The sequence below is a fragment of the Canis lupus genome, chromosome X (assembly GCF_048164855.1).
Source record: "Canis lupus baileyi chromosome X, mCanLup2.hap1, whole genome shotgun sequence".
NCBI lineage: Eukaryota > Metazoa > Chordata > Mammalia > Carnivora > Canidae > Canis > Canis lupus.
The window spans coordinates 120,814,169-120,826,907 of record NC_132876.1 but is presented as its reverse complement, the minus strand read 5'-3'; the positions used below and the strand labels follow the sequence as shown (position 1 = coordinate 120,826,907).

At 46.2% G+C, this 12,739-nt stretch overlaps 1 protein-coding gene across 3 annotated transcripts in view; it reads left to right on the top strand.

Annotated features, from left to right (window-relative positions):
* The window catches only part of LOC140627252 (steryl-sulfatase-like), a 153,314-nt gene that overhangs the window by 92,062 nt on the left and 48,513 nt on the right, over positions 1 to 12,739 (top strand). For all 3 annotated transcript variants that reach the window (XM_072815362.1, XM_072815360.1, XM_072815361.1), the window contains exon 7: positions 6,045 to 6,182. In XM_072815362.1, the coding sequence (XP_072671463.1) occupies positions 6,045 to 6,182 (138 nt within the window). The remainder of the gene's footprint in view (positions 1 to 6,044; positions 6,183 to 12,739) is intronic.

Here is a 12,739-nt window from a genome sequence, read left to right as displayed (position 1 = left end):
TCGAGTTCACCCGCTCGCCCCGTTTCCTCGGTGTCCGAAATCATCCTGCACGTTCAGGACTTCCTCGGACCTCGACGTGCCGGTGCCATGTGAGTCATGGAGACCCAGGCAGCATTTCAGGCAATACCCGAGTTAGATCTGATTCTAAGGCAAAATGCTACAACTTCTATTTAACTGTTACAGTGTTTCACTAGCTTCTCTCTAAAAATACCCTCAACTAACAAGTGATAGGTCATAAGAAAAAACATCGAGTCCTCCCCCGCCCCACCCTTGCCCCCCACACACACTCCACAAAAGCCAACACATCATATTCGTATCTCTGGTGAGTTAAGGAGAGCAGATTAATAATCCAATCTCAGAAATTTTATTTTTGGTCATATACTGTTTTTTTATAGGTAAGCTTTTGAAGTTGATTGTTTTTTGTTTGGTTTTTTTTTTTTTTTTTTTTTTTTTACTTTTTTTGTTTGTTTGTTTTTGAAGTTGATTTTATACTGTAGGTAAGTAAGCCATAGGTGTTCTTCAGATGCTTCATCTGTGCGGTCTCTTGAGCTCCATGTCATGGAGAAGTTGAGGCCCGAAGTGTTGGAAATCTTGACCATTTGTTTCGGATGGAAGTACTAGGTCAAGTTTACCTGCATTCGATGGGCACTGCTTCCAGTTGGAGACAGTAAATCTATTTGCACATTGACCGATCATGTCCTGACGTATGGGATGTTGGCTGTGCTTCTGATCTTACATAAGCTAACAAAGAATTGCCTTTCTATGGCCACTGACCGCCAGATTTCTCTGTGCCAGCCAAGAACAGGTTCAGGAGAGCACGAGGACACAGGTTAAAGCTAGCTTTCTAGAACAAGGCCAAGCATTGCGCAGTCCTAGCCGCCACCAGGTGCTACAATTAGGTGCTCTCATTTATCTTCAGATTCTGACCTCAGCGGGACGATCGAGTCCCATTAACCTGTTGATCAGATAAAAGACTTACTAAAATAGTTTTATGGGGACTCTTTAGGGTTTCCTCATGTTCCCTGGAGCCAGGGAAGGTGGAAATTTTAATTATTCATGTTGTGTGGCTGCTTGGGTCATTTTTTTCCTTAATGAGCACGATGCCTCCAAAAGGGTAAAATAGTTTGTTCACAGCACTTTTTCTCCAGTATTTCATCTGAGCTGAGCTACCTTGTGGAAGAGAAAGCCAAAGCAGCTGAAATCACGAGTCTTCAATTAGGCAAGCCCATTTTTTTTAAACTCCGTTTTAAGAGCTAAGGTGCATTGAGCCGTCATAGTGTGGCCAGTCCTGGGCTGTGTTGGATGCAGTTCTCCTCCTTTGTGCTTCCTGGCAACACATTCACTATTTTACATGATCATCTGGGACGTAGAAGCAAAAAAACGCCACTGAGCAAGCTGGGAAAATAGGATTCGAACCAAATTGGCTCCTACTGGGAGCCAGGAGACAGAGCCTGAGCACTTAGTTCTCCATGGGAGCTGCTCTCTGGGGCAAGACCTGGAATCTGGCGTGTGCATTGGGAAGTTTTCAGTGTCCTGCGTGGAAGATCACTGCCTGATTCCCAACAGTGGTTTCACACTCGTTTGTGCAGTGAATAAATGGAACGAAGGGACGCTGCTGGATCTAGGCTTCCTCTGGAAGCCACGTTCACACCTGGAGAAGGAAGGGGCCAGGTTTCTGCGTTTCCAAGGTGTGTCCTTTCCGCTGACAAAAGTCTGAAGTTCTTCTTTTTGATAAGCCCCCTCTGTTGTCCACAGTTAAAATAACAAAGTGCTCTTGGAATGGCTTATTTCCTGTATTTGTTTCATTCAGGGAACAATGTGAGAAAGCTTTGGGAAGAACACATTTCATTTATAAGCTCTCCTGCAGCCCACCGTCGGTAATTCGAAACTATCATCCTGGACGAATTGGTATCATTACACCTTGAGAACCTGCCGGAAAAATCATATTTGTGGACCTCTGACTCGCGATGTACCGCGCAGAAAAAAAAAAAAAAAAGAAAGAAATAATACACCAGCATTTGTTCTCACGGGAGATTTCCGTTCGGAATTTTTAGGAGAGAAATAGGTTAGACCTTCCTGGGATCAATCTTATGAAAACTTAAACAGTTAATGGGCTTGAGGCCTTATAAATGAGATTCTGACATAAGACCTAAACTGTATGGGATCGAGAGTGCTTTTTTTTCCCAAGGAGGAAAGAACTCAAAGGAAATCAGAAACCTGACAGTTTCTGCACAGATTCGGCCAAATATTCCACAGTTTGTGCATGCCTAACGGCCTCAGCTAAATTCCCTTGTATCAATCCCAGCCTGGCTGTATGGGGAACGTTTGATCAAAAAGATGAAGTCATGACTCTAGGCAACGAATGAGAAAAATTGAGGGGGACTAAGTGAGTATCTTATGACGATCGTTTGGAGTGCCGGGATTTAGAGGAAATCCCCAGGGCGGGTGGCGAGCTGAGATGGGGAAAGACGTAACATGCATCTCAGTAGAAGGAGTCTGGGTAGCAAGTGCACCTGCAGGCTCATCCGGAGATGGGAAGAGCCGGCCGGGGAATCGGTAGGCAGGGGCTGCAGCTGGCTTGAACAAAGAAGACGGGTCTCCAGGAAGCTCTGAGGGCTTGGCTGCTCAGCCATGCCCCAGCCTGTTCCCTAATCTCTTTACTGTTTCCATAGCTCGGCCTTTTCCAGAACATCATGTGGTTGGAATCGTATAGGAACTACCTTTTCAGATTGGCTTCTCCCACTTGACAACATGCATCTCGAGTTCCCCCCATGTCTTTCACGGCTGGATGGCTCGTTTCTCATTAGTATGGATAACATTCCATTATCTGGTGTGTTAATACCTCATCCCATCACCTCCTGAAGGGACGCCTTGGTTGTTTCCAAGGTTGTGGCAATTATCAATAAAACTGCCATAGATATTTGCGTGCAGGTCTTGTGTCCACAAAAGTTATCATGGATGGCACGTTAAAAAAAAACTTTCTTCTGAATAAATGAAAGGTGAATTATATTTGAAGTGAAGGTGCACGGTTGCACACCCTATTGCAAAGTACTAATTACAACACAAGGGAGTAAAACCTTCAATCGTCTGCTAACTGCTTAATCTGTATCATTTTACTTAGAACTTGTATGAGTCAAAAGGGCATTTTTTCCTTCAAAGTATAAGTGCGGGTTATATCGTCTTATTTCTTCTATCTATTTCAACTCATTAAGTTAATTACCATATTCAAAATGATACAGCTGAAATTAGTGTTAGAGCCAAATATCCCCAAGCACACAGGTGATTTGCTTTGCTGTACCAAGTAACACCACAATCAGTGTCTGCCTGATAATGATTTATCATGGGAGACAAATCTAAAATGGCCCTCATGCATCTTTTTCCTTGGTTCTGAGTATGACATTTATGTATATGGTGTGGCTTCTTGGAATGTTTATTATATGAGTTAAAAAATTGAGAACGATTGAACATACCATAGCCGGTGGCATTTGCAATCAAATAGCAAAAATATGTCTTGTAACAAATGACTTGGGTTTTGCTTTTGCTCCGGAAATCATCTGTGCCACCTCCATGGAGGGTTGAGTCTGCAGCCCAATGCCCCCTCTTCTGGACCACATTGGTGAAGTTGCAGCCCCAAAGTAGAGGCCCTGTCCCAACTGGGACGTGACCTACGTGCTTGGTAGGATGTTCCCATATCCACGTATCATTCCTGCTGCAAGGGATACCTGGCATCCTTGTAAATTGTCAGTTGCTGGGGTTATCCTGCAGTAATGAGGTGGGTTCCCACCCCACACCAAATCGGGTTCCTGTGTCCAAACTAATGATGCCACACCTACAGCAAGAGTCTGCAAAATGTGACTCACATAATGAGGCTTTCTGAGGGCGAGTACAGTAGCTCCCAGGCTGGTCTGAAAATAGCTTGCGGGCAGCAGGAAAGGAGACCGACCTTTCATGGTGGGAGGAGGCAGGAATGGGGTGGAGCATTGAGGGGGAGGCTGCTATAGCTTGAATCTCCCTCTCACAGGTGCTGCAGCGGGCAGCACCCGGGCTTTCTTATTAGCTTGTCGGGCACAAGTCAGTTGAGGACTGGTGAGGCTTGAGAACTCTTAGCAGTCCAACATGAAAAGCGGAGTCAGACCCTAGCACCTCAACCAGAGTGTAACTGTACGCCTTAGCTGATGAAATTAAACCAGCGGCATACGAGTATATGGGTCTCTGTGGAGATCACGAATTGTATTTTTTTCTGGATTGACCGTCATTTACTTCTGATCTGACAGCTGACAACAGCTTCCCAATCAGACAGTCCATATTTCAGCCTCTTCTGTCTTCAACCGACTTCTATTTTTTTTTCTAATGGAAAATTCAAGCATAAATCGAAGTAGACAGAAAAGCACAATAAAATTGCACTTGTCGTTGATGTGCAATTACTAGCCACGAACTCATGCCCAGTCTTGTTTGGTCTGTACCCCCATCCTCTCTTTCTTTCTTCCTGTACTAATTTGAAGACAAGCGGTTATTGTATGGTTTTGTTCAGGAATATTTCAGTGCATGTCTCTAGTCCCCCCACCCCATGTCTTGTTTACTCCTCTGTGATTCTCATTGAGTCTGTCCACCTAACTGTATCAGATTTGAGAGCCTGACATTTGGAATAACCTTTAACCCTTACTTCTTGGGCCTTCAACTTCCTAATATGGGAGTTTGAGCAAGTGACCATTCTTACACTGTTGCTCCCAGCTGAGAAACGAAGCCTACACTGTTTACTCATGGGGTTCCATGTGGTCTAAATAAGAGAGTGTGTAATAAACTCCTTTGCAGGCAGAGTGCTCAGTAGACGGGACCTTTACTCTTACTGCTTTTGTTGAAACTGGGATTGTGGGGCAGCCTGGGTGGCTCAGCTGTTAACGCGTCTGCCTTCAGTCCAGGGCGTGATTCTGGAGACCCGGGATCGAGTCCCACATCAGGCTTCCTGCATGGAGCCTGCTTCTCCCTCTGCCTGTGTCTCTGCCCCTCTCTCTCTCTGTCTCTCTCTGTGTCTCTCATGAGTAAATAAATAAAAAATCTTTAAAAGGGCAGCCCCGGGGGCGCAGCGGTTTAGCGCCGCCTGCAGCCCGGGGAGTGATCCTGGAGACTTGGGATCAAGTCCCACATCGGGCTTGCTGCATGGAGCCTGCTTCTCCCTCTGCCTGTGTCTCTGCCTTTCTCTCTCACTCTCTCTGAATGAATAAATAAATACAATAAAAATCTTAAAAAAAAATCTTTAAAAAAAATTGGTGTTATGTTAAAATGTTGCTATGTGGGGTGGTACACAGTGTTGAGTATGGGGAATATGATGAGGACAAGAAAAAGGAAACAATAATGAAGATTGTTATTCAGAATGGGTAGCTCTATTATATCTGTTAGTATCTACTATAAGTATTAAAAGAGGGCATTCATTGTAAAATATTTGTAGACCTGTTCACATAAGAAGAGCGAGGGTGCCTGGGTGGCACAGGTGGTTAAGCATCTGACTCTTGGTTTTGGCTCAGGTCATGATCTCAGGGATTGAGTGCTGCATCAGGCTCTCTGCTCAGCATGGAGTCTGCTGGGATTTTCTCTCTCCCTGTCCCCACCACCTGCTTGTGCTCTTTCTCTCTCTAATAAATACATGAATCTTTTTTTTTTTTTAAATAACATTGATGGTTTGGTGTTTTGCACTGAATAAGAGAAACTGATAGGCTTCTCTACATCCTCAGGACCATAGGGCCTTCTTCTAAGTGGCTCATGATCTATGGGCCTGATTCTTCCAGAATGCCTTCTCATGTCTCTGTACAGAATCACTGCATGATGCCTAGAGTTTCAAAGGATGCTTGTAGATGACACTTGGTTCAATGACTAAACCTTCTAGGCTTTCTGATTACATCGCATCCCCTGTTGGGATCAGTGTGGGGAGAGCTGTGACATACGAGACCATTTCCTTCCTATCTTAAGACAAGTCGAGGAGAGCAAATGATCATCCTTTCTTTTGTAAATATGGACCTATGTTAAAATTGAACATTTCTCCCCTTCAGGGCAGATCCTGAACGTCCTAGATGAATTGAAACTGGCCAATAACACCCTTGTCTACTTCACCTCGGATCAAGGAGCGCACGTAGAAGAGGTGACCACCAAAGGAGAAGTTCATGGAGGAAGTAATGGAATCTATAAAGGTGAGGAATCTGTGAAGCAGGGAAATGCCGACATTAGTAAGCTCTGGCCTCCCAGCTCACCCGTTGGTCACCTTGGCCTTGACCCTTGAGTTTTGATGTTGTCCTCCTGCCACTTTCTGATATATAAGACATCACTGTGCGCCAGGCATTGAGCAGGGAATGACCATGTTGCCATTTCTGTTAGGTTCCCGAGGAAATTAAAAGCATGCATTCTATGTCCAGACATTAGAATAAGGCCATTTTCACCCAGTGTAAATGCGACCTCACATTGGATAGCTGGTTAAAACAGTAAATCCACGTGTATTAGTTTCTTGTTGCTGCTATAACAAAATAATACCAACTTCTGCTTCAATCAACACAGTTTGTTAACATATTATTCTGGAGGTCTAAGCTCTGAGAAGGGTCTCACTGGTCTAAAACCAGGGTGACACCTGAGCTACATCCTCCTGCAGGCTATGGGGAAGCATTGGTTTCCTTGTCTTTCCTGCTTCTGGAGGCCACCTGCATTCTTTGGCTAATGACCTCTTCTTGCATCTTTAAAGCCAACAGTGCAAACTCTCCAGACCTCCCTCTGTCTCTCTGACCTCTGTTTCTATAACCCTGTGTCCTCCACTCACTCTAACATATGCCTCCGTAAGGACTACTATGATTCTATCTATCCTACCCAGATTTGCCCATTTCAGAGCTGTTAATCCTATGTGCATAGTCCCGTAGACACTGGTTCTCAGGGATGAGGATGTGGCTCAGGTCGAGGCTTGCCTACCTCAGTGTGCAGCAGCGTTTTTGGCTCATGCTTCATTCCTAACACAGCCTCAGCAAAGCCACCACCATGACCAATCAGCCTAGTCGTTGAGGATATTAGATGATCAAAATAGATCAGATCTGGCTACTGACCGCTGGTTGCTTGTAGCACGTACACAGTGTGAATACAAGACATACGTAACAACTAATCATGATAGAATGTGACCCATTTCAGAGACTTAGATGAGAGGGCCAAAGGGTCATATCAGTGCTAAGGGTTAGGCCACCCACCTAAATGTGCGGTGGGCATGGGTTTTTGCACCATGGGGCAGGAGAAGTGGAGGTGACCGTCGTGAACCATGGCGTCCCAGCTGGTGGGAGCCACCTGCATAAGGCAACGATAGGCATAAAACATAGAAAAGCAGGTGACTCTAAAATTTTCCTAGCATAAGGTGATAAAGTGCTGTATTGCCCCTTTATAGTCTCTCATATGGGTGTTTCAGAGATTCCCAGGGATGCAGGGAATCCGACCTTATCTCCAAAGATATGAAAGGATAATAAATGGGATATTTCCATCCGTTAACTGGTTTAGAAATATTGATTGGGGTGTGTATCGAGCCCTGGGCCTGAGGCAAAAATAAATACAAAATATGGTCTCATAAATATACGATAAATATAAAACTCAAGGTCAACCGGTGGGTGGGTGGTTGGGTGAGTGAGTGGGTGGGAGCAGAAGCCTAGACCAGGCAATTTAATATTTACAGGCACAAGACATAGTGATGCATACAGCAAGGAGAGCCCCTGGAGGCCCCGGGGGCCCCGGAAATGTTTCCAAAGTGGGCACGGCTGGAAGCAGGCAGCCACGTGCGTGCTTGCTCTCCTGCTCTGCTTCTAGCTCTTTATGCCCTGCCAGCGCTCCCCCACGTTAGTGCTGGGACTGAGAAGCAGCACATGGGTCACACGGTGTCAGAGAGCAGCGGGGCCGAGAGGGCAGCGTGTTCTCTATCCCGAGGGTGGCATAGCTTGGACCTCGGTTTACACCTTCGTACGCGTGTCTGCCTGCTTGTAACTTCTGGGCACCTCGGGGCAGGGACCTTTCTTACCCTTTTGGCTCCCCAGAAGCTAGGACAGAAGGGTTCCTGGCCCGCAGTGGCCCGGATGACCCTGCAGGGATGTGCTACCTCGCGGGGTGGGCACGCGAATGCTGTTTGTCGCGGGTCAGGCGAAGGAACCAGCGTGTGTCACCTGCGCGGGGTTAACCGTCCCGGGCAGCCGCCCTGTCGGCCAGCCGTCCCTCTGCTTACCGCCTTATTTTAGCCTAGGGAGAAAACTTACAGTCCCATATAGTAAGATTAGCTGTATCCGCTGTATTTCAGGGAGGTTATGGCCTGTGCCGAGAGAGCTGTTGTTATTTTATTGTAGAGATGACAACGTCTCTAAAGACGGAGTTACAGGTCGCATTGCATGCACGCGGTCACCTTTTCATTTATTCTTCTGCTGAAGGCCTGTGACGTTCCCAAGTAGGTCAGCAGCTGCCGACCAGACACATTCGTAAATCACAGTAATGGAAGCGGTTACAAAGCGATACGTTATTTAAGAAAGTCACACCTATGACTGCTGTGGGGCCTCGTTCGGGGAGATGACCAGATGACCGCCTGCTGAGGGATCTCGGGATGCCTTATGAGCAAGAGGAGGAGGTGCTGTTAGCATTTTGCTTCGACAGTGGACTCTCGAAGATATCAGCGGTGTGGGTCAGAAAGAGCGTGTCAAGGGTCCCAAACGATGGTCGCAAACCAAGGTCATCCTACAGTCCCAGCAGCATGTCAGGAGCTACTGTGTGATTTTCTTTTTTAAAAGAAACATATTGGATGTGTTAGCGATGTTTCACTATTTTGCTTGAGTGCTAGAAATACCACCAGTGTGTGACACTGTATTAATATCTCGGCCGCTACTCTGTTGCAAAGCATTATCCCTTTGTCAGATTTAGTTGAAATCAGGCTCACAGTGCAGCATCGTTAAAATGCGCTGCCCCTAAAGAAAGATGCGGTTTCCTTCTAGCGGCAGGAAATGACCCAAGACTCTTCTCAATGTCACATCTCGTTTTGTAAAGCTGCAGACTCCCAGCACACTGGCACATAGAGGAATCACGCTGTTTAAACTCCCTGATCAAAAAGAGCATCTTTTTCTGAGCAGTTAATGATTTTTACTCTCCATCAAAACCTCTCGAAAAGATGTGTCACGTCTAAGCTGGTGCTTGTGCCGTGTCACCCAGTCAAATCTGCTTCCCTAATGAAATCTGCGGGTGAATTTGATAGAATGGCTACAGTTAAATCACCCTTATCCGGGACTCCACACGATCTTCCTTTTAATCACAGGGACAGAAGATCCCTGCGGTAGTGTTCATTTGAAAAAAAAAAAAACAAGAATTTAAGATTACAGGGGTGAGGGAATAGTGACACCATTAATACCGTCTCTCATTTTTTTTAAAAAAAGGAAATGTGTTTGCAGCATGAATTTCTTGTTTAGATCTAGAGGTGGGTAAACTGTGCCGGTCAAAAGGCTGTTGCATAAAAGGAAAGGGAGAGATAGAAGTAGGGTCCAGCGTGGACTTTGAATATGACTCTAGTGAATTTGTAGCAATCTTGGCAGTGTCTTCATCCTCACGGCTCCTGAAGTATTTACTTCTGAGAACCTCCTAAGTCAATTTTCGTTCCACTGACCACATGTCAACCTAATACAACTAGTCTACCAAGAAATAATCCGTGTTTGCACATAAAAATTCAAGAAGCATGGGCTCCATGAGCGTGTTTAGTTAACCTGACAGTGTTCCCATACTGAGGTATTAGGATTTTCACCAAGAGCAAGATAAATAAATGAACAACAAAACACCATAACGTTTACATTGGCCTGTGACCGCTTATAGCTGTTAAATGTAAAAATTTCACCAGGGCTGTTAAAATATTGAAACTGTGCACGTTGCTAATTTGAGAGTGGGGATTAGGCATCAGTGCTTTAGGGGAACAGGGGGTTTAGGATCTCCGTGCGATCCTCAGCTGTCTCCAGGAAGCACAGACTGTGGCTCTCAGCTTCTGTGACTGGACCCCGGGCAGGTGTCGGGTCTGCTCACATGAGACAGCAGGAGGAGTCCTGAAAAGGCCGTCTTCATTCTACACCCCCCAACCCGGATCCAGGCAGTTTAACCGGAGCTCAAAGCAATAGTCCTACAAATTGCGGTTCTCGTGTGGAAGCTGCAACTGGCCCCACTCAACCTCAGCTGATGTCTAAGTCAAGGTTTGAAGCCCTTGGGGTGCTTCTTGCAGAGATAGGTGTAAGCAAACTCATGGAAGCTTCCTCTCAACCTGCCGGTTCTGGCTCTTTTTCCTTCTTTGACCTGCCTCTCAAAGGTGGGGACCTCTGGGGCTCTGTCCTGCACCCCCTTCTTTACCTATACATACATCCTACATGATCGCATCCAATCCCACAACCTCAGGCAGCATTTGAGTGCTGGTAACATGCACAGCCAGCCTCGACCCTGGCTGCGAACCCCAGACTCCTCCATCCAGCTGCCCGCATGATGCGGGATATGTAGGTAGATCTATCCTGATGAACGATCCACGGTAGAGATCATTTTCCCCAAGACCACATGTCTCACGGACTAACCGATCTCATTGATGTGCACCAGTCTTCACTCAGGGATTGAACCCCCAAAGCTGAGTTCTTTGAGCCCCCAGAGCCTCTTTCTTTGACCTGCCCTGGATCTTCTATTCCAACAGCATGTCCTATCAACCTTTCCTTCTGAGCATACCTGACATTGACCCACTTGTCTCATCTCTAGCCATTACAGCCTCCTCTAGGGCAGCATCACCTCCAAGTCATCTCCCCAGTGGGTTTCCAGGTGGTCTTCCAGGTGATCCTTCTTTATTGTCAAGCCGTTCTCGCCCAGGCACCTGGATGAGCTTGATAATCTCACGCTCACTGTACTGTATTGAGATTCCCAGAGCTGCCACAAGATGCATGCCTTACAAACAACACAGGGTTATTCCCTCTCTCACTTCCGGAGAGCACAAGTCCTAAATCAAGGGGTCAGCAGGACCGTGCTCCTTCTGAAGGTCTTCCCGGAGGATCTTTCCTTGCCTCCTGGGGGTCGTTAGCAATCCTTGGCTTTCTTTATCCTACAAACGCATCACCCCAATCTCTGCCTCTTCTGTCTTGACAAGGCTTTTCTTCCTTTCTTAAAACACTCTGCTGTATTCCCATCCACTGAGAATAAAATATGAATCCTGCACCTTGGTGGTACATGGTCCCACCATGACCTAGAAGTGCTCTATATTCCCCGTGCCTTTCTGGTTTGTTTTGGGGTTCCGAGACACTTTAATCCTATTCCCACCATAGGGCCTTTCCATTGGGCAGTTCCTTCTGGTAAGAAGCTCATCCCCTGGTGTTTGCTTACATGTGAGCCTTCCTTCACATGCTGTGTCTGTAGGATCTCCCTGGACCACTCAATTCAAAACTTCTTGTCCCTGCCACCAGATACTCAGCACAGCACCTTATTATCATTTCTTGTGCATCTGGTATGTTGTCTGATTATTAATCTGTGTGCTCATGATCTGTCTCCCTTCTTATAGTGTAAATCCTGGGGGAGCAGGGATGTGGGGTACCTTAGTCACCTCTCTCTTTCCTACGATAACCACACCATAGATGTTCCATAGACACTTGCTCAGTCAATAAGCCATGTCCCAGATTTCTCTTCCTTCTGCTCTCAGTACCACACCAAAGCATCTTCCACTCCCCTCGCCCCACAAAAATACCCTTCTTGAGCTGGGACCAGAATAACTTCCCGAATATTTTCTTATAGTTAAGCTTAGAGCTTTCTGCTTCTTTCTCAGAGCAGAAGAGTCTCTGTAGTGTTGGGAAGAGATCAGTTAGATTCTCTCTGGCTTCATTTCCATTCCTCTCTCCAACCAAGGTCACCCTGAAGGAGACTCTCCCCCTACCTCCCTTTCACTCTGACTAAAGGCAAGTCATAAATGTCAATGGAATGGATAAATTAACTCTATCGACGGTGTCTGCAGAAGCATATTTTTCCGAGCTGTTCAAGAATGTAGACTTTCCCCATGTGCAGAAAAACACTCAAAATTCCCTGACACCTGCGTGCCTGTGTCTGTACCTCTTATGAGTTGCTTCCTAGATTTGCTGGATTTGGCGTGTCTTTTCCTCGTGCAGTAACACAACTTTCAGAGAGTAGTTGATGCGTTTGTTGCGGGAGGGAGAAAAAATAAACAGCAAGAGGGTCTGCTGGTTTATTAGAAGGTGGTTGTCTAATGTTCAGGTTCTGTCTTCAGATTTTGACAGGTGTTTTCTTCAGCTTCCCCAGAGTAGGCACAGATGCCCGGCCTTGCTGGTATGGGATTTAGTGTGCCGGGAGGCATCTGTGGCCTTTTCACCTTTGAAAGAAGATCGCGTGGTATCTTCATTTATGAGTGCCCTAGTTCAGTTATGTCCGACAATAAGCACTCATGTATTGACTCCATACATTATACCAGACATGGGGCTGGCTTCTAGGGCATAAAGGCCAAGGTTTAGGGTCTCTGACCTCTTGTAGCTCATAGTCTGATGTTGACGTGCAGATCTACAGAGAGAATTTCTGAATAACGAACTGCTAGGGGAACGCTCAGGAATGGACGGTGAAAAGTCGTCAGCCCAACCTGGACTTCGGAGAGCCTCCCAGGGGCAGATGACCTTTTGCAGGCTGATGTTTGTAAGTCTTGGCGAGGAGAGGAAAAGTGAGCAATTCATTTTAGGTGGGAGTGAGATGC